This window comes from Phasianus colchicus, chromosome 1, assembly GCF_987193195.1.
Source record: "Phasianus colchicus chromosome 1, bPhaCol1.hap1.1, whole genome shotgun sequence".
NCBI lineage: Eukaryota > Metazoa > Chordata > Aves > Galliformes > Phasianidae > Phasianus > Phasianus colchicus.
Genome location: NC_143436.1, coordinates 25,229,982 through 25,254,558, shown reverse-complemented (window position 1 = coordinate 25,254,558; position 24,577 = coordinate 25,229,982). Strand labels below are relative to the sequence as shown.

At 43.2% G+C, this 24,577-nt stretch overlaps 2 protein-coding genes across 2 annotated transcripts in view; one reads left to right on the top strand and one right to left on the bottom strand.

Annotated features, from left to right (window-relative positions):
• Positions 1-13,369, top strand: part of CFTR (CF transmembrane conductance regulator) — an 85,217-nt gene extending 71,848 nt beyond the window's left edge. Inside the window, exons 24-27 of the mRNA XM_031615378.2 lie at positions 8,279-8,368; positions 11,217-11,389; positions 12,245-12,350; positions 12,707-13,369. Coding sequence (XP_031471238.2) covers positions 8,279-8,368; positions 11,217-11,389; positions 12,245-12,350; positions 12,707-12,913 — 576 coding nt within the window. The 3' untranslated portion in view covers positions 12,914-13,369. The remainder of the gene's footprint in view (positions 1-8,278; positions 8,369-11,216; positions 11,390-12,244; positions 12,351-12,706) is intronic.
• A 4,104-nt stretch (positions 13,370-17,473) lies between these two features.
• The window catches only part of CTTNBP2 (cortactin binding protein 2), an 80,956-nt gene continuing 73,852 nt past the window's right edge, over positions 17,474-24,577 (bottom strand). Inside the window, exons 18-23 of the mRNA XM_031615368.2 lie at positions 24,033-24,238; positions 23,635-23,820; positions 22,251-22,311; positions 21,142-21,274; positions 19,326-19,427; positions 17,474-17,717 (exon numbers count right to left, since the gene is read on the bottom strand). Of these exons, the coding sequence (XP_031471228.2) occupies positions 17,565-17,717; positions 19,326-19,427; positions 21,142-21,274; positions 22,251-22,311; positions 23,635-23,820; positions 24,033-24,238 (841 nt within the window). The 3' untranslated portion in view covers positions 17,474-17,564. The remainder of the gene's footprint in view (positions 17,718-19,325; positions 19,428-21,141; positions 21,275-22,250; positions 22,312-23,634; positions 23,821-24,032; positions 24,239-24,577) is intronic.

The window sequence follows — 24,577 nt, the reverse complement described above, 5'->3', positions numbered from 1 at the left end:
CTGCCTGTCAATGTCCATGCGGCAACCCTTCACTTCCAGCATGTCACCTGCACCACACAGTTCAGTGTCATCTGCAAACTTGCTGTGAGTGCAGCAGTTCCCTCAAAGACAGCAATGTTAAGCACTTTGACCTTACTGGAGCAGCCCTTTCACTGTCAATTTACACACCCAACCTATGGGAGCCAGGAGTGCTGCAGGGAGTTTACTGCTCAGATTCACCTCCTGGCTGAGCTCTGCTGGCAGCCAGGGCTTGCCTGGCATGCTGCCCTGTGACAGCTGATCTGTCACCCTTTCTCTCAGCTTTGCAACTCTTTCATGTATGTCTAGTCCTGTAAACTTTTATTTGTTTATTACTGCTGGTTCAGTACTGTCAGCATGACTTTTAGTTGCAAGCAAGGAAAAAAGTAACCCCTTTGGGTCAAGGTAGCTGTGTCAGAGATTGCAAATACAGCTGTGTCAAGATGGGCAGAGATTGCATGTATGGTGTTGCTTAAGTCTGGAGAAGTACGTTATAAAATTTGTTGAAGACTACTAAAAAACCCCAGCTCCTCATTCTCTGGAAATCACTAGAGTTGACAATCTGTTTGCTTGCTTCACTTTGCAGCTTCTGTCCAAAACACTTGCCAAGGAGCTGCACATTTATGCCTCAGAATTTTCCATATGCAGAATGAAATGAAGTTTTCACCAGTATTCTCTTCAGAGAAGAGAAATTACACATGCCACCCAGCCTTTCCCAGCAGAACAAAGAGAGCCTTTTGTTCTCTACCATTCACCTGCAGCTTCAGAATGTAAAATAAAAGTCTCCTTGCCTTTCCTGGGAGGTGGGCCTATAACAATATGTGGATGTGTACAGTCACATGAAAGAGGCTTCACTATCAGTGAGGGAATGGAGCTAATTTAACCTGAGGCTAATTTAACCTTAGGAAAATTTTTCAGCATTGCCCTTCTTTTCCCTATCCCTAAATTTTGCAATTTAAAGGAGACAAAATTATTCTTTAATGGGAGTGTCATTAATAGGTGGCTGTGTAGCACCTACAACGTCCCAGCGGCACGTACTGCAGTGTGCTCCAGGTGGGTGGTGTTGGAACAGCCTGAGGGGCACTCAGGGATCTCACTGAGCCACAGCAAAGGAGATCTATCTGCTCCTTTCCGTGTATCAGATGCAACTGTCGGTGCATGAGCTGGTAAATCACATCAAGCAAGTTTCCTGGAGCGCCCACAAGGAAGTTCCTTCCTGCACCTCATCAAAGGCTGGCGTTGGTTAAGCACAGCCTCGACCACAGTAGTGCTCCTACAGGATGTTTGTAATTCTCATGGAAATCAGTAACTCAGCGATAACAGGCTGCTTGAAGCATAATCGCAGCCCAACAGCTCTTCATTCTGGGCAGTTCTTTCTGAGGCTTCATCTGCAAGACTTTCCCTAGCATGTTTCAAGGGTGTTTGGATATGAAAGGTGTCTGCACTTGATTTCTACACATTGAAGTTCTTTTGCATGCAGGTCCTCAAGCAGATTATGTACTGAAATAACTAATTGAGTAAGACTGACAAAGAAGACTTTAGAAGTTTGGCTATGAAGGGATAACGGGAGATTTGGAGCCAGCTTCTCATTAAAACAACTGAGGAATCCTGAGATCCATAAGGTGTCAGAGTGGGTGTTTCCTCGAGCCTTGAGTGCTGTTGCACTCATATTTAGACATCCTGACAGATCACAGAGCATTTAACTCTGTGTAGAGTTAAAATCAAGCTTAGTATGGAGAACAAGACTACTACAGTTTGTGGGATTGCCAGCTGACAAAAAGAGAACTATCAAATTCCTTTGTCTCCTTTATTTCCCTGAAGAAGTAACATTTGGCAACTTCTCTTTCTAGTTCATTTTGCAGTAGCTATCTGTCTTTGTTCATTACATCTACCCGTCTGTCTGTCCACCTCAGCACTGTTCCGTAGCCTCAGACTCTCCAGGACATCTCACCTTTGGAGGAGGCACCAGGATGGCTGTTTTGCACACTCCCAGGTCACTCCTTTGCAATGCATCCTGCTGGGAAGCTCAACTATTCCTCCACAATGACATGTCAGTATCATCATAGCTGGGAGCATCTCCTGCCCCAGGCCCATGCACAGGACACCGGTGGAGGTCAACAGAAACACTGCATGCTCATTCAGGGCAGTATATCTGTTGTTTTCTGCATCATACTTTCAGTGCTGCCAGGAACACAGCCATCGTGCTTCTCAGTGAGCTTTATGGGAGGCAGAAGTTTTTGCATCTTCAACACAACTCTGAGTCTTACAGGTCTTGAAGAGACCTTGCAAAAGGTCTTCGTTACTCACGTGCTTATTGTTGACTGTAAATATCTTAATGTCAGTACAGTTTCTAAAGGACACTCTATGACAGTAAAACTTCTTAAAGGTAATGGGTTCCAGGAAGCCTGGATGCTCCTCAAGATGGAAATCTTAAAGGCGCAAGAACAGGCTGTCCCTGAGTGCCGTAAGACGAGGTGTAGGGGAAGACGACCGGTGTGGCTGAGCCAGGAACTACTGTTGAGACTCTGGGACAAAAAGAGAGTCTGTGTCCTCTGGAGGAAGGGACAGGCTACTTGGGAAGATTACAAGTAAGTAGCTAAGGTATGCAGGGAGGAAGTTAGGAAGGCAAAAGCCTAACTTGAACTTAGATTGGCCACTGCAGTGAAAGACAATAAAAAATCCTTTTATAAATATATCAACGGTAAAAGAAGAACCAAGGATAATTTTCATCCTATACTTGGTGCAGCAGGGAATGTGAGCACTGAGGATAAGGAGAAGGCTGGGGTCCTCAGTGCCTTCTTTACATCTGCCTTTAATAACCAGACCAGTTATCCTCTGGGCATTTTATGTCCTGATCTGGAAGTCTGGGATGCTACTCAGAATATACCCCCAGCAATTCAGGTGGAGACAGTCAGAGAGCTCCTCCTCCATCTGGACTGTCACAAGTCCATGGGACCAGATGGGCTACACCCTCGGGTGCTGAGGGAGCTGGCGAGGGTGATTGCTGAGCCGCTCTCGGCCATCTGTCAGCGCTCCTGGTTAACTGGAGAGGTCCCAGAGGATTGGAGGGTTGCTGATGTGACTCCCATCTTCAAGAAGGGCCATGAGGAGGATCCAGGGAACTATAGGCCTGTTAGCCTGACCTCGGTACCAAGGAAAGTAATGGAGCAAATCATCTTGGGTGAGATCACACGGCACATGCATGGTGTCCAGGGGATCAGGTCCAGGCAGCACAGGTTCATGAAAGGCAGGTTGTGCTTGACCAACCTCATCTCCTTCTATGACTGGGTGACCAGCCTGGTAGATGAGGGAAAGGCTGTTGATGTAGTCTACCTACACTTCAGCAAAGCCTTTAACACGGTTTCACACAGGACTCTTCTGGGGAAACTGGCTGCCCGTGGTCTGGACAGGTACACACTTCTTTGAGTAAGGAATTGGCTAGAGGGCCATGCCCAGCAGGTGGTGGTTAATGGAGTCAAGTCCAGTTGGCAACCTGTTTCAAGTGGTGTCCCCCAAGGGTCAGTACTGGGGCCCATCTTGTTTAATATCTTTATTGATGACCTAGACGAGGGGATAGAGCGTGCCCTCAGTAAGTTTGCAGATGACACCAAGCTGGGAGGTGGTGTGGATCTGCCTAAGGGTAGAGAGGCCCTTCAGAGGGATCTAGATAAGCTGGATCGCTGGGCTGAGGTGAATGGGATGAGGTTCAAAAAGGCCAAGTGTTGGGTCCTGCACTTTGGCCACAACAACCCCATGCAGCGTTATAGGCTTGGGGACGAGTGGCTGGATGATTGTGAAGAGGAAAGGGACCTGGGGGTGTTGGTTGATGCTCGGCTGAACACGAGCCCACAGTGTGCCCAGGTGGCCAAGAGGGCCAACGGCATCCTAGCCTGCATTAGAAATAGTGTGGCCAGCAGGAGCAGGGAGGTGATCATCCCCCTGTACTCAGCTCTGGTGAGGCCGCACCTCGAGTACTGTGTTCAGTTTTGGGCCCCTCACTACAAGAAAGACATTGAAGCCCTGGAGCGTGTCCAGAGAAGGGCAATGAAACTGGTGAGGGGTCTGGAGCACAAATCTGATGAGAAGCAGCTGAGGGAGCTGGGATTCTTCAGTCTGGAGAAGAGGAGCTCAGGGGAGACCTCACTGCACTCTACAACTTCCTGAAGAGAGGTTGTGGTGAAGAGGGGTTTGGTCTCTTCTCCCAGGCAACGAGCAGGACCCGAGGAAATGGCTGCAAGTTGCACCAGAGGAGGTTTAAGTTAGACATGAGGAAAAACTTTTTCCCTCAGAGAGTGGTCAGGCACTGGAATGGCTGCCCAGGGAGGTGGTGGAGTCGCCATCCCTGGCAGTGTTCAAGAGGCGCCTGGATGAGGAGCTGCAAGATATGGTTTAGTGGCTTGTGGTAGCAGCGGTAGTGGGAGGACAGTTGGACTGGATGATCTTACAGGTTGTTTCCAACCTTGTGATTCTATGATTCTATGATTCTAACTTTGAACTCAGACATTCAGATACCAAATTCATTTTCCTTCATCTTGATATTGTTGTCATGATGTATGTAGGAGGAGGCAACATGGAGGTCATATTGCTGTTAATTGGACTTCTCTGTATGTGCAGCTGGTGTTGTGCTTCTGAAGATGTTTCAGCCTTGGGCAGATGGGAACAAGGAAGGGTTTGTAAGAGCAGAGGGAGAGGTGCCAACCTATGGGTCTGGCTGAGAACCTGCACGGGTCTTCCATCTCATCAGCAGCTGCTCACAGCCAGGATATTCTCACTCTTTATCAGTTTCTTCTAAATGGATTCTGTACTCTTCTGTATGCATTTCCTTGGGTTTGTCAGTCTTGGTTCTCCATGCAACACTTAAATCACTTAGTAGGCTTATCTGCACAAACTGTGTGTACCCAACTCTGTAACCAATATGCAGAGGCTCTAGCCACTGAAGAGGATTAGTGCACTTTAGAGGGGTTGATTTACAGTAGGTGGGGTGGGCAGAACATAAACATGGCCATATTTATGTTCTTAAGCATTTGCTTGTGGGTGATGTCAGCTCTGAGAAACTATCTGCTGTGTGATAACAGTCTTTATCCTTCAGGCTGAACATGAACAACTGACAGAGAAGGAAATGGCTCCAGATTTACTGCCAGTCTCCCCAGCCACCCAGTTCTCTTTCCATCACCCTTCTTATTCCTACTTCTTCCATATTTATAAATGACACGCAAGCCTATGGCAGTCACTTTTTTTTTTTTTTTCCATCCTTTTGAATTTCTGGCATTTAAGATTTATTTTTCTCCTTCTTTTTAAGTGCCCACGTACCTAACACGGTATTTACTCAGTGAAGCCTATGTGGTTTCTAATGAGTTCAGAGGAAGGAGGTGTTGAAAAGGATGGAGAAGTACCAGAATTCAGGACAATGCAATATTTATCTTGTGGAAAAAAAATATGTATTTCAGGGAATAGCTTGCTTTTAGTGCCCTACTTCTTAAAGGCACAGCTATTACAAGTATCAGCAGTCTGAAGAAAGTGGTCTCCTTTATTCCTCTCCCTGCTGCACTTCAGCAGGAATGTTATTCAGCCCAATCTTCTTTAAAACTGGTTTGTTCAGTTGACTATTCTTTATCAGTGAGAACTGAAAATACCTACTCCATTAGTTAAATGTATGGTGCTCAAAGTGTGAACAAAACCAGGTCTGACCCTGCTTTCACAGAACTATTACTTTCACCGCACCCAGTGCTTGCAGGAATCTAATCCTGCTGAAAATGTAGTCCCACACGCACAAACTAACCCGGCCGTGAGAGGGGACAGGGCTGTTCTTCACTGAAGTACTTGGAGTTATTAGAAACAATGGTTATAAAGGAAAGGCTCTTCTCTTTCCCTGGTAGCTACCAAATATAGTTCTACAAGTACTGGCTGTGCACACCACTGCCTGCACTGCAGCTCTGCTGGACCCTGGCTCGCAGAGCAGTGGTGAGCTCTCTGGGAACCCCTCCAGTGGCTGCATGGCAGCAGAGTGCGCTTGGTTTTCTCTTCTGCTCTCCTGAGTGAGGTCCTTCCTTCTCTCTTATACTAAAGAAGTTACTGGCAATGCCTTGCACCTCTTAATTAAATGAATTAAAACAATTTATTTTAAGCAGCCACACACTTCTAATTAATCATAATTAGATGATGAATATAAATGCATGTATAAATCACTCTGAAATCTGATGAAAGAACGCCAGTTTCCCAGGTTAGGTCAGATGGAAATTGTGGCCAACTGGCTGAGCTCTGGGACAGTATTTACTACATATACGTTCTCAGCCAATTTCTGCCACCCCAGCAGTTCCCTTGTTGCTTTCAGTAGCTTTGGACTACCAAAGCTCTGGTTTAGTTTCAACAAGAAATTATTTGGCTACAGATCACTGGCATTTCAACATGTCATCTCTAAATAAATATTTTCTTTAGGAAGACAAAAGAAGAAGTAATTGCTGAAAGCCTTCCTCTTGATATCCATTCTGTATGTACAAGGCGAGAACATGCAAACGGTCATATTTCCCAAGCTTTGCATTCTTTGAGAGCAAGTTTCCCTGCTGTCATCAACAGGTGTAGAGCAAGATAGAAAGCAACAGCTTCCATTTATCTTGTAAGAACTGTAGCGCAACCTCACTGTCACTTGAAGAACCCCACTTCCACCAATCTCACACACCTGCCCCGTGTAAAAAGAGATTAAACAAATATTTAATTTTGTCTGAGTCATTGCTTTTCCAGCCACAACACATATATCTAAGGCATGTTCTTTTATAGCTGCTTGTCTAAACTGATGAAAAAAACAAATTCAAAGTAGTAAATCTTTTAGTGCATCCTCAGAAGGATGCTCTGTTGCTAATGAGCAATGCACATCTTCATCATTTTCTGAAATAAAAGGAAGGTGTATAACAAGACTGGAGCACCTCCCCTATGAAGACAGGCTGAGGGAGCTGGGCTTGTTCAGCCTGGAGAAAAGAAGGCTGCGGGGTGACCTCATTGCAGCCTTTCAGTACCTAAAGGGAGCCTACAGAAGGGAGTAGAATCAACTCTTTGAAAGGGTAGATAACTGCAGGACAAGGGGAAATGGTTTTAAGTTGAGGGAGGGGAGATTTAGGTAGGGTATCAGGGGGAAGCTCTTTACAGAGAGAGTGGTGAGGTGCTGGAACAGGCTGCCCAGAGAGGCTGTGGATCCCCGTCCCTGGAGGTGTTCAAGGCCAGACTGGATGGGGCCCTGGGCAGCCTGGTCTAGTATTAAATGTGGAGGTTGGTGGCCCCGCATGTGGCAGGGGGGTTGGAGATTCATGATCCTTGAGGTCACTTCCAACCCTGGCCATTCTGTGATTCTGTGATTCTGTAACAAGAGGAAGAGAGTACGCCTGTAGCATCCCTCAGGGCAGCCTCCTGTGTGAGTGTGTGGTGGTGCTGCAGACCACATCCCTGTGAGCTGGTACCAAGAGAGGGGCAGGAGGGCTCTGCTGAGATGGGACTGGAACAGGCAATAAAGAATCAAACAAGATTTTAAAAAGGCTTCTTCCAAACTTAAAATATAGAAAATCTTCCATTCTGAAAACTGGTGAAATATTTCACATTTTTTTAGACAAGTTTGGATTTATTTTTATTAAAACATGGTCAAAACCTGAACATACAGTTCTTAACTCTGATGATCAGGGGGCTGGAGCAACTCCCCCTGATGACCTCAAGCTGGGCTTGTTCATCCTGGAGAAAAGAAGGCTGTGGGGTGACCTCATTGCAGCCTTTCAGTACCTAAACAGGAGGGGAGTCAACTCTTTGAAAGGGTAGATAGTGGCAGGACAAGGGAAAATGGTTTTAAGTTGAAGGAGAGAAGATTTAGGTTGGATGTCAGGGGGAAGTTCTTTACAGAGAGAGTGGTGAGGTGCTGGAACAGGCTGCTCAGAGAAGCTGTGGATGCCCCATCCTTGGAGATGTTCAAGGCCAGGTTGATTGGGGCCCTGGGCAACCTGGTCTAGTATTAAATGGGGAGACTGGGGGCCCTGCCTGTGGTTTGGGGGTTGGAGATTCATGATCCTAGAGGTCCCTTCCAACCCGGGTCATTCTGTGATTCTTTGATTAACTCCCTCCCCTTTTTTTTGAACAGCATTTTCCAAAATTGTATAAAACGTTTAGTAAGTTTTATCTGATAATGACAGAAGGTTATTTTTTGTCGCTGTACGCTTTACAATTTACAACGTCTCACATAGTGTTCCACCTGTATATATCCACCTGTACATCTTCTTTCTTATAGAAAGTCTTCATATTTTCTGGAACTTTTCGGAAGAATTTGGATCCTTATGGGCAATGGAACGATGAAGAAATATGGAAAGTTGCAGAGGAGGTAAAACTGCTCAGTGTGTTTCTTGTTTCCCTCTGCTGAGGTGCCTGCACCGCAGTGCAATGCAGGACAAGTGGTTAACGTATGCTAAATTTATATAAAGGCTTTGAAACAAAGTGCTGAGAAAAGATAACAGAAAGCCATAAACCTTTTAATCCCTAACTTTGACAAAGGCGATTTTTTATGGGGTAATAAGGAAACACAAAGATAAACTTCCGTACAGCTCTTCATGCAGTGACTGAGCACAGGTGAGGCTCTCTCTTTGGCTTGGCTACATGACCCTGAGAGAAAAGAAGTCAGTGAGCTGATGACGCAGGAGTCTTGTAATCTTTTGTCACTTTAATGCTTTGCCAAATACATGAAATTTTTCAACTGCAGTGTTGAAGATGACTGGCGAACGTCTAAGAGGCCAGAGAGAAGTGAGAAATGTCTGTGGTCAGTGCTAGAAATAAAAGACTGGTATTACTGCAATAGGAAATACTTAGACTCAGCTTGTAAGGATCTTTCATTGAAAGATTTTCCGGTTGTTGCAGCTCTCAGTCTGGCTTACAGCTGGCTGGTAGGCAGCGCTCTCTGACTTCACATTTGGGCTCATGTACAGTTTGTGTCACAGCCAGCAGCCTCCTTCGTGGAAATAAAATATTAGGAAATATTAGAAACCCTGAAGGTTTTCTTTCTTCTAATTTTATATTGAGGTTTTAGCAACATTTTTGTTTTCAAATTCCCCGATATCAGATTTTTTCCAGCTCTGTTTCCATCTAGAGAGCAAACACATTATGGGTGTAAGATGCCACCTATTGGTGCTGATAGCGTTTAATAGGTTGCATGGGTGTAAATAATGCCCTAAGAAAAGCCAGCTAAGAGGTACAGAAGAGGGAATGCTTCAACCTAGAAAGCAGATGTCTCCTTCTAAGGCACAGATGACTTAATAAACTGCTTCCCTCTTCCTTGTCCGTAGCAAGTCTCAAGTATCATAAAATGTGTACAAACGTGGGAGTTAATCTGAAAGCTTCCTTGTTCCCACCCAGGAGGCTGACTTTGTCTCTGCTTCTCTGAGGTTTATATAACTCCTTTCACGTTTGAAAAAGGGGAAAGTAGCCACTTTCAATGCACAATTTACTGTCAAGTACGTACATCACAACACTTTTGGTGAAATGGAGTGACAGGAGCTTTTTAGCTGGTGCTACAAGAGACAGGGAAGCAATGCTGTGTTTCCCTGATGCCCTGAGACTGGGGGGGGATTAATATTCCCTCTGTGGAATAAAAGTGAGTTCTAGTTCTGCTTTGGATGGGTGGTGTGTGAGAGCTAACCCTGGGATTTTAAAGAGCTAAACCTTATTTGTAACAGTGAGAAATTTTTTTTTTTAATTATTTATCACTAAGGAGTTTGGCAAATCCAAATGTAACAACACAGAGTTTTTCAGTTAATAGGCAAGAGAACTCAAAGCAAATAAAAAAGAGCCGTTAATACTTTTCAGTAGGAGTGATGTGATTGTTTACACAGCTCATGCTCCTGAAATCTGGCTCAGTGGAGGCAGTGAGTCAGCATGACTTCAGGAGCCGGGCATGGGAAGAAAGCGGACATCCAGCTTCACCCTGACCCATAGGCTGCTGAGGCCTTAGACAGCACTGCCAGTATCAGTGCCACTTTTTAAGTTCCTTGCATTGGGCTGCAGATGCAAGGCCCTGTATGAACAAATGTCAGGTGTTTCACTTCCATTGCTCCAGTATTTCAGCACCTGAATCTGTCACACTCGTGTTAATTTTGGGGGCTAAGTTTTCCTCGGGCAGTCAGCTGTCTGAACTGTAGATGTACAGAGAGACATCGCACAGATTTAAGAAGAAAGCAACATCTCCAACTGAAAACCTGCTGCAGAATTTCATTAAAGAGCAGGAGTTATATTTGAAAGAGGAGTGAGAAACAATGCAGTGACCTTGATTTGCTTATAAATAGAAGTATGGACTTCAAAAATACTATACATACCTACACACCACCATTTAATATGGTTTCCATGTAAAAAGGAAATGCAAAGCAATAATTCTATTTTTTTTTTTTTTTTTTTTTTGCCTTGGAATGAAAATAAATGGCAGATCAGTCATATTTCAAAAATCCAAGGGGGGCTCTTCATGAGCTGTGAGGTGCACTGCACTTTTATAATGTATTTTGGAGCAATGCATCTCTCATGTTTCCCAGTTCTCATGTTTTACATATGCTTCTTTGAGAATGCCAGGGAGCCCATGCCAGGGAGTCAGACTGGACATGAGGAAGCTGCAAGGCTTTGGTGCAGACACAATGCCCTTCCCAGTGAGAGCAAAGAGAGGCACAGGCAGAAACAAACGAGAGCCACCGCCTGTGCTGGGTTTGTTTCTGGCTCAGGTGAAGCAGGTTCCCACCACAAGGCCCTCTGAAGCATTCTGTCACTGGTGCTCGAGGAACATGCACAGTGCATTTGAGGCAGCACAAGGAGCAGATGGAAACGCTCTCAGAGCCATAGACACAACGCCGCGGTGACCGGGGTTATTTTCCCCGTTGCTGTAAAGTAGCGTGGGAATTTTGCTTGTTTTTCTTCTTGCCCTCCTAGTAACCAATGAGGCCTGGTTTCCTTTCAGAAATCTCTCTCCTTGACATTACCAGTGACACACATCACTTCTGGACACAAGTTCTGAGCACATGCTGTCTCTGCTAACTCAGAGAGTTTGGGTGGAAATGCCAGAAGTCATTGTGTGTGACAAACAAACGAAGCATTAACTCTCAGCTTCCCAGAGTAAATCCTGGCATATGGTATGGTTCCTCCCCCAGTCAGCAGTAACTGTACCTCATCCATTTTTCCTTTCTCTTTCTCTCTGGCAGGTTGGGCTGAAGTCTGTGATTGAGCAGTTCCCGGGACAGCTGGATTTCGTTCTTGTGGATGGAGGCTGTGTCCTCAGTCATGGGCACAAGCAGTTGATGTGCCTTGCCCGGTCCGTTCTCAGTAAGGCTAAAATCCTGCTGCTGGACGAACCCAGTGCTCACCTGGACCCTATGTACGTTTTGTTCACGTGTTCTAATATGAAATCCAAAAACCAGTGAGGCAGCACCTCCTAAAGAAACCTTCGGTAACTCCTCAGGTCTGCTGCTGAGCCTGATTTCAGCTTCAGGAACAGACCTTGGGGAAAAGGGTTGCACTAAATGTGCCACCTCGGAGAAATACACTTTTCAAGCTGGCTTCCGGCAGGACAGCAACTCATTTCTGCTGTGTCAGCTACAGCTCAGCCATGCTAGCTGTCCTGCTTTGGCAGGGCTATGTGAAGGAAGGAGGGGGACACGCAGTGACGGCTGCTGGGCTGTCCACAGGGCGCTGGTCACACTTGGTCCATGTGGCCTTGCGTTCGAGGGCTAGAAATCAGGCAGTGTCAAACACAGGGTTCAGAAGCTTCAGATGTTCTTCTGTCTCTGCTCAGTGCCTGCTGTAACTCACTGTTCCTTGCTGTTGTGTTACCGTCACAGTGCAAGGCAATGGAAACACTTCAGCATGGTGGGTGCTGTAATTGTTACCAAAGGGGAGCAACTCTATCCCCCAAAGCTTGCATTGGGCTGGGATTATCATCATGAGCTCAGCACTCCAAGCTGACTTATCTCCAGCCCAGACAGCAAGAGCATAAATTAAGTCCAAAGAATGCCAGTGCAGGGTGGCATTGTTAGAGATGGTGGCATTTCTGCAATGGAGTGTCAGAGAAGTTCAGTTACACCTTCACATTAGAGCAGATGAGTGCTTTCCCAGCAGAGGTGCACCATTGCTGAGCATCACGGCATGCAGCTGGATGATTACATACCACAAATGTATGGGCTGTGAGTGATGCATGTTGCAGTCTGGGTGCCAATGATTATTTGCCTTCCAGAACTTCCCAGGTGATCAGGAAAACACTGAAGCATGCATTCGCAGACTGCACCGTGATCCTGTCTGAGCACAGGCTGGAAGCCATCCTGGAATGCCAGCGGTTCCTGGTGAGCATCTTCCCTCATCTCCTGCACAGTTGTTTTGTTACATTTGACAAGCCATAGAGTGCTCTGTGTTGAAGGGGACCTTAAAGACCACCAGTCCCAGCCCCCTGCCCTGCTTTACCATGGCCAGGGCAGAAATGGCTGCACAAATTGAGCAATAGAAAGGCATGCAGGGAAAAAGGTTTTCTGAGGAAATATTCAACGGTCCGAATCTTTGATTTCATTCGTAAAGGCATCTGAATATTGCATTATCGTGTAATCTGGGCGGGTGCAGAACAGAACGTGAGGGTTGGTGGGGGGACAGCCGGGCTGCACCTCCCGCGGCCACGGCCCATCTGAAAGGTGTGACGTCCCCGCAGGTGATCGAGGACAACAAGATGCGGCAGTACGAATCCATTCAGAAGCTGCTGAGCGAGAAGAGCTCCCTTCGGCAGGCCATCAGCCACGCCGACCGCCTCAAGCTGCTTCCCGCGCACCGCCGCAACTCCAGCAAGCGCAAGCCCAGGCCGCAGATCTGCGCGCTGCAGGAGGAGACGGAGGAGGAGGTGCAGGAGACGCGGCTGTGAGCCGCGCGTGCTCTGGGCTGACCTCCCCCCTCGCGGCGTGCGGGCGCCGCCGGCTCTGCGCTCCGCCGCGTGGCGGTGCGGCTCTGCTCGGTACGGCCCGGAGGGGCGCGGGAGCGATGGGCGCAGCCCCGCGCGGGGATCCGAGAGCCGCGCGCCGCGTCCCGCGCAGCACAGCCGGTTTAGAGACTTGCACACCGATTTTTATACTTTCTGGTTTGAAGTTTTATGATGAAACGGAACTTTCTCTAGGATATGTTATTTATTTTAATATTGTTGCCAACGTTTGTTAAGGAAATGATGTATTTTAAAAGTGATTCTGTACTATAAAGAAAAATATATTTGTACAAAAAGTTGTGCGTCGGGACGGTGTTTCTGTTACCGCTAACCTGTGGTGCCGCATTGCCCTCACACAAACCGAGGGCAGCTTCGGACCGGCGCAAACAGCCGCTCCAGCGGCACAGCCCGCCCGCAGCTCCCTGTCGGCCGCCACAGCCCGAGGCCGCCCCTACACCGCCCCTACACCGCCCCTACACCGCCCCTACACCGCCCCTACACCGCCCCGCGCGTCCGCGCCCGCACTGCGCTGCCGCCCGCCAGCAGGGGGCGCTGCGGGGCCGGCACCGCTCCGCCTGGCCGGCTCACTCCGTGTCCCTGCCCCTGCCCGTGCCCGGCCATATCTGTATCCACGGCCCTGCCCGCTGACCAACGAGCAGTGCTCGTTGTTTGCTGTGATTTTTCCATCGAAGCAGCAGGGCAGGCGCTGGGCTGAGCAGGCAGTTATTTTTGGCCGTACCTCAAGTATTGAGTTCAGTTTTGGGCCCCTCACTTTAAGAAAGGCATTGAGGCTCTGGAGTGGGTTCAGAGAAGGGCAATGGAGCTGAGAGGGGTGTGGAGCACAGGCTTTATGAAGAGTGGCTGAGATAGTTCAGTCTAGAGAAGAGGAGGCTCAGGGTGACCTTATTGTTTTCTACAGCAGCCTGAAGGGAGGTTGTGGTGAGGTGGGGGTCAGCCTCTTCTCCCAGCTGCTGGGGCTGATGGATGGGCTGGATGATCTTAGTGTCTTCCAATCTTAATGATTCTATGAAAGCACACATCTGTACTAACGGGTGTGTGTGCAGGTGTGCAACAAAAACCAAGGAGCAGTGAGTCCAGCACTAATAGGAATATTTAATTTTGCAGCCTGTAATTTTTGAAGCCAAAATGATTAAGAGAGTGAAATTGCCCTGCCAAGGATCTGCAGCTCCCCTGAAGTACAGAGCAGGGAGAGGGCAGCCAGAAATGGCTTGCTCAGCACCAAGGGCCTCTTAGACGGCAGGGCCACACAGGAGCAGCCCAAACAAACTCAGACGTGCACATCCCCCCATCCTTGGACGTCTCGCATACAAAATCCCCATGCACAGCAGCTTCATCATCGCCATTAGTGGTGTCTCTCTGGGCTGCTGTCCCAAACAACAGTTCAGCTTGCACAGTTGCTTAACTGGTGCCTTACCAGCTGTAGATTCTATTTAAGGATTGCCTATGCTATCTCCAAAATCTTTCTGTGAGTTCTACCTCTCCCATTTCCATGGCCCTCCTGCCCTGGCCCAGCAGTACCAGCACCATCCAGTGCTCGGTGTCCACGTCTCTCCCCAGGCTCAGAGTGCCCCACTGCACCCCTCCTGCCCACACACCTCCACCCTGCCCACAAAGGGAACATTTCCCTGAAACGTAGCAGCTTGGGAAAACAAACCTTTTGAAGCCATTGCTTCCGACTGATTCTGAATTAGCATGGATTGCTGAAGATCAGATCAGAACTTCACAGTTTTTTGTGGTCTATTAGATATCTAAAAAGTTATTGCATAATGTTTTCCTCATTTGTGTGATGTCCACTTGGCATTTTAACTGGGCACAGCTTGCCTATGAGTTAGCACTGTTCAGCACTGGACAAGAAAAGCACCAAAACCCACATGGAGCCGTGTGTCCAATTATTCACTAACAGACAATTAATTGCTGCCTAAAAATCTTGCACATTAAGCAACATTCAGTGTGATTCAGTGACATGATTCCTTTATAAACCCTCAAGTTCTCCAAAATCAATTTCCTGCTCTTAGGATAAATGATATTACTTCCGATTTTATTCACTAGGATTTAGGTCTTGAAACATAATCCTTATAAATGCAACCAGAGGTTTTCAAGCCTTTTGGTTTTGCCCTAGGCATGCTGTGAGCTCTTATTTTCGGACTGACAAAGTGGAGAGATGGAGAGTTTAGGACTTATCGCCATCAGTGGTGGATGAGAGTGATCTTTCAGGCTCTGGTTGAAGGGACTGAGCCACATATAAGGAGCGTGGGGAGGTGGGGCCTAAATGCAAAACCCACCCTGGAACTGTGGAATGGATGGGGCCTTTGTGCCTAAGAGGACAGCTTTGGAGATCAGATGGAATTTGGAGATCTGCAAAACACCATTTGAGCAAAGACAAATGAAGATCACAGGCAGCACTGAACTGACAGACAGTTGGAATGACAGCAGACAGAAGTCACCCAGGGATCAGATGCAGACGGAGAGAGATTATGACAGTGGGCTGGGAAGAAAGGATGAGAGGATTGAAAGGCAACGCTAAATTTAGCAACAGAGACTTGACTTTCAAACAATGAGCCAATGATCAAAGCCACCCGCTCCTCTGCAGGTTTTCTCTCCGCACACAGCACAAACGACTTTTGATCCTTACAGACAATATCGTCTTAAAGCGCATCTAAAACCAGGTTTTAGGGCACTGCCTCAGTCCGCCCCACACAAACACACTGCAAACTCTTCATCTAAACGAGGGCGGACATTTGTAAGGTGTGTCCTCAATGCAGAGCACATCCAGCTTAGAAGCAAGTCAGAATATATATAGTTAGGGATGCTCATTGCTGAGAGCTGCCTCCAGACTTGTGCTCCACAGCGACCCATGTGCTGCGCAGCTGATGGTAAAAGCAGGGTCCCATTTGTCAGCACCAAAATTAATACCAAAAAATGGAATCCTACAGAAATCACCCTTGAATAATGCAACTGAATAGTTGGATGTAATCACTGCTGTTGCAAAAAAAATAAAAATAAATCAAGTGTTAATACAACAATGGTCACTGAAAGTTAGGGTGCTTCCTAAATACACAGTGAGGAAGATAATTACAGACATGAACTCCTGCTAGGCCACAGTTAGGGAGATAAAACTGACACACAAACTAAGAGACAGAAAGATGGACAATATGCCATACAAAACTTTTATTGACATGAGTTTGGATGACTTTTACATAGAAAGGTGAAGTGTTAGGAAACAGTTATGTCATTTTTTTCTCTTCCACAATTACCTTAAGACAAACGCTACTGTGGAGATGACACACACAGCCATGTTCTGCCCACGGTTCCCAAAGCACCTCCTGAGAACACAGCAGAGGACAACCAAGTCTGACCTCATGGTCACCCCATGTTTTCCACTACCTCCCCAGTGAGGTATCCAGGTGGGAGTGCTGCTCTGTGCGCAACGCACAGCTGTGTAACGGCAGCTACGTAAGGGGAGAGCAGAAAAATACTCCCTTCATGGACACTTTCCTTCTTAGGAAAATGCTCTACCTCAGTAAGGGGAAAAAAAATGAACAAGACTTCATTTTATCTGCAACTCAAGTATCATTTCACAGCAATTACATCTTCAGTCCACAATAGAAGCTGACAATTACACAGTAACTCATGTTTTCGCTACTCCATTATCTCTGATAATACCGCAGTTAAGCTTGTGCTCAAATTCCTTTTCGGTAAAATCTGCCTCTGAAAAACACTGTTATCTCTTGGATACTCTTAAAACACTAATGAAGCATATAAATTTCCTAATAGTAAAAAATAAAGGCTAAGTTAATAAATGACCACATTGTCTTCAATTTATCAAAGAATAAGAGTCTGAGAAAAATAACTTTTATTGCATTTTAATTTCTCAATCTCTTTTTTTCTCTTAAAAGATAGAAGTTGTAACATAAGGTCATGACATTTAAGATGAAGAGAAGCTTGGGAAAAACAGAATCACAATTCAGCAGGCAGAGGATGGGGAAATCAAAGTATTTAATATGGCTTGGAGCTGAAAGTAATTGATCTGCGCTTCCGATCATCTTAGTTATTGCCACATTCCATTGATTTTCATTAAGTGAAGATAAAAACATGTCTTTAAAATGCATGTACAATAGCTTTAAGCCGTTACTGTACACATTGTGCAACTCATCTGAATGCAATTTAACACATGAACTTAATAGAATATATATTTATGTACAGTATATACACAAACAGAATCTTGTGGTAATACCCCTGAATGTTATCATTTAAACAAGAATCATTTTGGTAACAGAAAGAAATCTATGAAGGTGGCAGAGCTGCCCATTTCTGACATCTAAATCAATATAATTTCCAGCTGACTTACATACAAATGAAACTGTGGTCCTGTACAAACTTTACATTACAGGGAAACAGTTTATTTTAATAAAAACTATTTACATATTTGAGTGCTTGGTTTTTGCAATAGAGATTATGAACACAGAAAATTATATGGTAGGCAGGTTTACTGTAAAATTTTTCTATTTGTTCTTTTTTTTTGTGCAAATTCCAAATCTCTCTTTTTGTGTCATTATCTGCCTCTATTTGCCTTGTATTACTGCTGCTGCTTTTTTTTAGTACTCTGAGAAGTCTGGGTGACTTTACTTCTCGGTACAGGAAGAAAAGATTTAACTCTTGAACCACCCAGCTCTGTCTTTGATTTGCTGCTTTCTACAGTTCGACTGCTGCTGAGAGGACGGATTCCATCCTATGGATAAAAGAAAGCATTTTTATTCAAATAGTGATTGTAGCCAGAGCAGGAAAACAACCAGCCAACCCTCCACCCTCACAGAACCTCTGTCATTTATGGTCTCTTGCAGATGAACATGACAGTGTCTGACTTGGTGAACAAACGATGGCTTTTTTTTTTTTCCTTCTGTGATGGAAATATCATAAACATATTAAAATACCAAAAGAATTCAATGAGATTTTTTGCACTGGCATTCAAAAACCTTAAATATCAATCTCAAACATCTCAATTTTAGGGGGTATGTCTTATACTGTTAGCAGGAATTTTAAAAGAGAAAAGAAACGACGAGAAAAATTTTACACATATATCAAATTATGCAATCATCATTACTATATAAGCTCTGGTTTGGACTGTCTGAACTGAATGTTCAGAGAAACACTCAAAAGCTGTACATCTAAATGTGTGTCTTCAATACTAAAATTGTTGCCATTCAGTGGAGTCTGTCTTCTGGGTTTTCAGTAAAATTACAGGAAATGTTTTTAACAATTTAAATATTTGAATGCGAAAAAAGATGATGATAAATATGTCATCTTATCTAACTAGCTTTTTAATGCCTAGGTGCACAAGTTAAACTATTTGCAGGGCTTCTTTATTGATGATCCTTGGGGTCCCTTCCAACCCAAGCCATTCTATGATTCATTGTAGCTGCAGAGAATAGGCAGAGTGCTTCCAGAAAACAATTTATTGCCATCAGACAAAGTGTCTGCATTGACCTCTAGAGGAACCCAATGCCTACTGAGAGAACATAGAGAACAGACTCTGTACTGGTTAAGGTTAATTGAGCTGTATGCTCAAAAGCTCTCTCATTGTTTAAAAAACGGGAAAAAAAAGGAATTTATCATTAAAAAAAAAAAAAAGGAAATGAAAGTGGGTGTATTTTATCGTAAACATGTCTAGAAACCACAAATGATTATTTTCCATTTCTGAGAAGAAAAAAAGTTAGTGGATCTGTTCTATCTTCCAGCAGTATTCAATGCACCTTCCCACTCTGGAACTGCCCTTCAGTTAGTAAAGTTTGTTCACATTTAGACTACTTTTTCTCAGAAGCACCAACTTTGTAACAACGGGCTTATTTTGATCTCTCATAAATAATATGCCAAGACAACTGTACAGGAACAGATAGCTAGGTAGTAATCACTGGTAATCACTGCAGAAGATGGTTTAAAAATAAACCATGACCCAGCAATTTTAAATTAAGAATTTCAGAAAGCTTTCAGCTTTTGCAAACTTATTAAATAGCTTTAACTGTTAAAAAAATAATAATCAAATGAAACCAGGCCTTACAAAGCTGAAGGAATGTTAAGGATACTTGGCCTAGGCTTTGTATAAACATGAAAACTATGAAATAAATATATCCACTGTTTAATGAATCTTTAATTTCCATTAAGACACATGGAGAAAACTTGGCATGGTGTGCCACCAAGTTTCCTAAGAATGGTGACAGTTTATTCTTGCAATAAACAGGGCATTGGAACCCTAACTCTTGGGATCTAATCAACAACTCAGATTTTAGAGACACCTGAACTTTATTCACCTTCCCTACCCTGCTATAAAATTCTTACCTACCTTTTGTTTCATTGTTTTACTTGGGTTAGTACCACTTGCTGAAAATACAGGATTGTTCTGAGAGTTACTGAACATCAGTAGCGCATCCTTAGAATCTGCAATCTAAAAAAAAGATAAGAAAAAGAAGAAGATTTATTCACAGCAGAAATTATGTTTCTGTTTTCTGACTCAGTAATCTGGTAGTTTCCGTTTGATGTTATGCACAAACATCCAAAGAGTTTAACTTGCTCCAAGGACGTTCCAGAAAGGAATGATCGCGTTCTCCTTCTCCCATCACATTTCTTTCCTGATATTTTCCATCAAAACTTGTGACCATGCAGAAAAAGATACAATATGATCAGCCTTCTGATCTCAGTGAAACCCTGATATATTGTCCTGGGGTGAGCTGACCCGATTCACTCTGCAACTGCAAAAGTACTCAATCCCATCACAACAGGGGTGGCAGGAACATACAGTGAAAGAGCAAATTAGAAAGCTGACGCACTTATTTTGATGGCAGCCTAGAATTACCTCACACAAAGCAAACATGCAACAGCATCTTTACTTCTGTAAGCTCTACTAGGCAGCTGGGGAATTAACAACAGAAATTACAATCATGGATGGTTCCACCCACGATGAGGAAACTGAACAAAAGACAGTGACATCTATCTCCTTCCTCATTTAACCCACATTTCCTTGAATTGTCAACAACCAGCAATTGCATTTTAAATGTTATTAAACACAATTTTAAGTTCATTGCCATTTCTTTAGCACATCCCATATTGTCAAGTGCTGACTAAGGATTATCTGACCAGCGTGGGCCATGCAACTCACACAAATGTTGTAAGTTTTAAACTAAAAATAATAAAATCAATCAAAGACTAAAAAAAATTCCACAACCAAATAATGACCCTGAAACCAACAACAACAACAAAAAAAAACATAACGAAGGATGTAATTAAACAGGTTGAGAAATCTTCCCAAACATACATTTCTTAATAAAAATGTGGTTATTTTCTAAGAACAAGCAGCTTGCTTAATAAGGTAAAACTAATGGAACTGCTGTTCAAGGAGAATCTAGAGGATACAATGGACAGCCTGAGTTGACAACAGGCTTGGACTGAAGAAGAGTGCTTGCTTTGTGTTTCAAAATAATGAATCAACTACTGCAGTGTGAACACTGCTAGCAGGGGAACCTGGAAAAGAATACATAGGCACAGCTACAGGGAGCTCTGGAAGCTTTTGGTGTGGAAGGAAAGGTAAGATCCATGTTTCTACCCTCTGCTCCAAAAAGCCTTCCACAGTCACTTAAAACCCAAATTTGGAAGTCTTTCAAGCCTCTTTCCTATTTTTGTAGGAAAAGAATATTGTCAATCCATTCTTTCTTGTGTGGGGCAACAAAACTTAATTTTGCTGCATAGCAGATGAGCTTAAAACCAGTTCTCTGATGCCTAATGGGATTACAAGAAACAAAATGTGAAATGCCTATGGGGAAACCCTTTCTAGGTCTTTTAAGACTGTAAAAAAGTTTCCCAGAGAAAGATGAACAATAATGCAGAGAATGCTACTGTCTCTAGTACTTATGGACTAATACATTTTAGCCTCTAATGCAAAAACCTCTATGATTCAAGACAGTGAGGGTGTAATTTAAAATAACACATATTAAACCAGAACAGTCTTCTTCAAATGTACAATTTATTAGTTGACTTGGGATTATTGCCAAATAGCTTTATAATTTTCTTCAGTTCAAGTAGTGTCTGTAAATAAAAAAATTATTTTAACCATTTAGCAAACAGCTCCATAAATGATGTAAATTATTTAAGAACCTTGTGCTTACCTTGCTTATATCAGGCTCAGATTTGCTGGAGCACATACTTTGAAGTTCCTGCACAAGATCTACTTCATCATCAGAACCAAGGGACAGCCTTTGCTCTAGATTCAATGTTCTCAATTGATCTTGCTCTGAAGATCTAGTGAAAAAACAACAGCAGGAACAACAACACAAACAAACCAAGAGGGAGAACAATGAAAATTAAGCCATTGTGCAGAGTTTTAAAATAAATGCTATACAAAACTGAAAAATAGAATTTTTTTTCCAAATATTTTTAAGACCACCAAAGGAACAAAATATCTAACTTGGTAGCAGTAACAGTTGTAAATATTTGCTATATCTTAATAAATGTCATTTCTATTCAAATTCTTCTCTCCATTCTGAAATTTTAACAGAGGACTCTTTTAACCTCTGTGTTCAAAGACTCCTCTTTTTTTTTTAAATGGAGCAATCAATTTCATTTTCATCTCTTTTTTTGGACTTAATTCCAAGCACCTAGACTTTAAAAAAGTCAACGTACTGGAAATATAAAGAATTCTGCACTGTTTGTACCTGTGAATTTGTGAATGTGGTGGAATCAAGTTTTCAGATGGAAGTAAGATCTCAGGTACAGCTCCCTGTCACCCTATTATCCCTATGCATACTTTTTAATTGAGAAACTCAGTATTAATTGGACTGTATGAACTAACTGCATGTAAGAAACTGCACATTTTCATTCAGTAAGCTAGAAGAGCTAGAGGAGAGGTTTTTTTTTTTTGTCGTAATGCCATGTGAAAAAAGCCTAAGGTTGGCTTTTTGTGGCAGAGTATTTGTGGCAGAGAATTTACGTAATAGTCATAGGCTATTCTGTTACATAAAAAGAACATGAAGAGGTGCAAGGTTTGAATTCCAGAAATGGATTCTAAAAACTGAACTATGCAAATTTTGTTTTCTCTCAACATGAAATTGAAAATCTTTCTTCAGATTGTTGAATCTGAATCTTTTCTTCAGATGTAAAACCAAAACATTATCATGCACAACCTCTTCAGCTATTCACTGTAACGTGCAGGGTTACAATTTCAACATCCTTATTGTTTTCTAAGTGTTGCACATGCCATGGATGCCGGGCCACTTACTTAGTGGCAAGAGAAGCTCTTTTCTTACAGTTCGGTTGCAACACAGTCTTGGATTTTATACCTGCAGAAAAAAGAGGTTGACTTATTAGTGGATTATTATGTTCGTTAAATCCTGAATTATTAAATGTGTAATAAATGGGGAAAAGTTTAGCTATTTACTGGCTTCTTACATCAATTGAGTCTTCTAAGGATTGTAATACTTTCCTTGAAATGTGTTAGAGTGGCTGTAGGGCCATATGGAACAGCTAAGATGGCAGCGATGCCCAGTGCTTTTGTGGAATACAGAATAGGAGTTCAAGAGTGAGGCACCTGATCCACACCTACTGGTTCTCTCAGACAGAAGCCACTCATTAATGGGAAAAGAGTTAACTTCATTAAAAATAACAACAACACAACCTACCCTTACTTGGAATAGGAAAAGCATAGGAATTAAAGGCTACTCTAACTAAAAATCAATATGCTTTTTTTTTTTTTGACAATTATTAACTTGCTTTCAGAAATATCTCCAGGTCCAAAGTACATTCAACCATCCTACTCCAGGTTATGTTCATTTGAGTTCTTCAAATCCTCTTAGTGGGATTAGATTTACTCACAAGTGAACTAAAAAGCAGAACTGAGACGTTAGATTTGCAGTTCAGCTAAAGCAGACTTCTTTCAGAGGAAGAGCTGAGTTCAATTTAACATTAAGTACTAAACATCAGTACTGCAGACCTATATAAAGTTAATTGAGGTTAGAATCTTACTGTTTATAAAATGGGGGAGGGAAAGCTTCTCTAAAAGCAGAAGTAAGTAATTTGATTATGTCCTCTACAAGTTTTCCTGTTTTTTCCTCCCAGATAGATGTGTACTCATAAAAGAACAAATACTGCATCTACATATATCCAGATGACAGGTGTTCATAATAACTGCCTGTTAGATGGCTTATGATCTTGAGGTGAAAAGATATTTCAGAAGTGTCAGCTACTAATATAACTTTCACATGTATGCAGAAAAAGCAAAACAAAACCCCAAAGCATTCTGTATGTGTCACAAATCAGATTGAAGGGCTGGAGGAAACAATCAAGTCATGAAGTCTTCTCACATCTAGGAGTGAGGAAGATCACTGTAGGCAGTATGATGCAAAACCACTGCTCTATCTCCCATCATCTGAGCCAAGGCCTGCCTCACTATCAGACAACAGGAAGGGCATTAGAACAAACTAGGGAAGAATTAGGATACTTCATAGCCACAAAGAAAAAACTTGAAGAAAAGGTGAATATTTTTTTAAACCAGTAAACAAAACCACAAGTGCTATTTAATAGAAAATTATTTTGTTATGTGCAAAAAGTTACCCAGTTTATACCCCACACTCTTTTCCCCCACAATTCAAAACAGAAAACTTTACCTTCACTACTTATATCCTGCTTGTTCCATGACTGGGAGGATAAGTGGCCTGACTTTTTGCGAGGACTTGTGCTCACTTTTCTCCAAGAAGCATTCTCTCCTCTTTTCTTACTACAGTTTTTGTAGCTTGAAACCATGGATAAGGGAAAATTTCCACCCTTAAAATCTGCTATGTAATTATCTAACTCTGAAACAAGAATAGAACACGGTTAAAAAGAACCAAAGTGTTGCAAAGAGTGTTTCTTTGATTACTATGTATATCCACGCTAGCTTTTAACAACATTCCCCCCATCATAACTAAAATTAAGTTTCATGGAAATTTTATAAAAGGAACCAAACATTTGAAAGCTTCACTTTGGCAACGTATAGTCGCTTGCTTTCCACACTGCTCACACTTACCTGTTCTGGGTAGAGGACAACCATGCAAAACGGCTTTATTTAGCAAGATACTGAGAGCAGCTTTAACAACAGCCTGTTGACCTTGGCTAGGATTTTTTTTGGCTATTGTTTGCCCTGGTACAGACGGTCTTTTTACAGAGGCTCTGGAGAGTATTGCTTCTTGAACTCTGGGAGCTATCACAACATTCCATAACTTGGACATCCACCTGTAGATGATACACAAACAATCCTTTAACCTGAGAGAAAATGAAGAAAACTCCAGATTTTATATTTCAGGTAATGTATTAGATTTTGTGCTTTCAGGAAGTTCATAGTTTTTGAACGTTATATTCCATATCAGCAAGGTACTGATTTGATTAAGGCAGATTTCATTTATTTGCTTTATATTTAAAAGCTTGACCAAGTTTTTTTTTCCACATTGCTTTGGCAAACTCTTCACCATCTGATTCCTCCTTCAAACACCAGCATAAAATATCCTTTTTGTGCATAGGCTGAAGGCTGTAGGGCTTAAAGAACATCTCAGAAAGATGTGCAAGCACCAGAAA